The sequence below is a fragment of the Piliocolobus tephrosceles genome, unplaced genomic scaffold, assembly GCF_002776525.5.
Source record: "Piliocolobus tephrosceles isolate RC106 unplaced genomic scaffold, ASM277652v3 unscaffolded_30683, whole genome shotgun sequence".
Taxonomy (NCBI): domain Eukaryota; kingdom Metazoa; phylum Chordata; class Mammalia; order Primates; family Cercopithecidae; genus Piliocolobus; species Piliocolobus tephrosceles.
The window spans coordinates 1-1,206 of record NW_022313958.1 but is presented as its reverse complement, the minus strand read 5'-3'; the positions used below and the strand labels follow the sequence as shown (position 1 = coordinate 1,206).

The 1,206-nt window shown below is 71.8% G+C and overlaps 1 protein-coding gene across 1 annotated transcript; it reads left to right on the top strand.

The window, feature by feature from the left end:
- Positions 1 to 282: 282 nt before the first annotated feature.
- LOC113222344 (double homeobox protein 1-like) lies at positions 283 to 1,200 on the top strand (the record flags this gene model as incomplete). The annotated part of the gene is made up of 1 exon (XM_026451863.1): positions 283 to 1,200. A coding segment is annotated over exon 1 (858 nt), but the record flags the coding sequence as incomplete, so codon positions are not given.
- Positions 1,201 to 1,206: the final 6 nt, after the last annotated feature.

Below are 1,206 nucleotides of genomic sequence, written 5' to 3'. Positions count from 1 at the left end.
CACTCCCCGGAGAGGCCCAGAGAGCCAGACCCCGAAGCCCGCTCCCCGCCCCCCACAACCCACTCCCCGCTTCCGGGGCTTCTCCGGCCCCACCCATACCCAGGTCGCAGCGCCCTGGGCCCTGTGGTTCCTGGCTTCCGCGGTCGGGCTGACCCAGGCTTCCCCCACCCCCGCATTCCTGAAGGGGTGGAGCCTGTGGGCCTTTATAAGGGTCTCTAGCCGTCTGGGCCGGCGCCCTGGCTGGACCTGCGCGCCCTGCACAGGCCGACTGAGGGGCACGGGAGCACGCCGGCCGCTCTCCGCCCGTGTCTGTGCGCGAAATTCCGGCCAGGTCTCCCCGCCATGGCTCTCCCGACACCTGTCGAGGGCGCCCTCCCGGCGGAAGCCCGAGGACGAGGACGGCGAAGGAGACTCGTTTGGACCCCGAGCCAAAGGGAGGCCCTGCGAGCCTGCTTTGAGCGGAACCCCTACCCGGGCTTCGCCACCAGGGAAGAGCTGGCCCAGGCCATCGGCATGCCGGAGCCCAGGATCCAGATTTGGTTTCAGAACGAGAGATCACGCCAGCTGAGCCAGCACCGGCGGGAATCTCGGCCCTGGCCCGGGCAACGCGGCCCGCAAGAAGGCAGGCGAAAGCGCACCGCCGTCACCCGGTCCCAGACCGCCCTGCTCCTGCGAGCCTTCCAGCAGGATCGCTTTCCCGGCATCGCCACCCGGGAAGAATTGGCCAGAGAGACGGGCCTCCCGGAGTCCCGGATTCAGATTTGGTTTCAGAACCGGAGGGCCAGGCACCCAGGCCAGGGTGGCGGGGCACCGGCGCACGCAGGCGGACCGGGCAACGCGGCCCCCGGCGTGTGTCGCCCTGCTGCTCCCCCGCCGGTCGCCTTCACCCACACCGGGGCGCGGGGAACGGGGCTGCACGCAGCCCACACGCCCTGCGCTCCGTGGACTCTCCCACAGGGGTCTTTCGTGAGCCAGGGAGCGGGGCTCGTCGCCCCGCTCCAGCCCAGCCGGGCTGCGCGGGCAGCGGGGCTCACCCTTCCTGCCACCTCAGGCGGGGATTGGGGTTTTTCGTGCGCTGCCCCGGCTACTCCGCAAGGGGGGCTCTCCCACCCTCCGACTCCGCGGGGGTGGCCTCCGCACCCGAGCCAACGCCGGGGGGATCAGGACGCGCAGCACCACAGCCTGCCGGGCCCTTGCTGGGTGGGA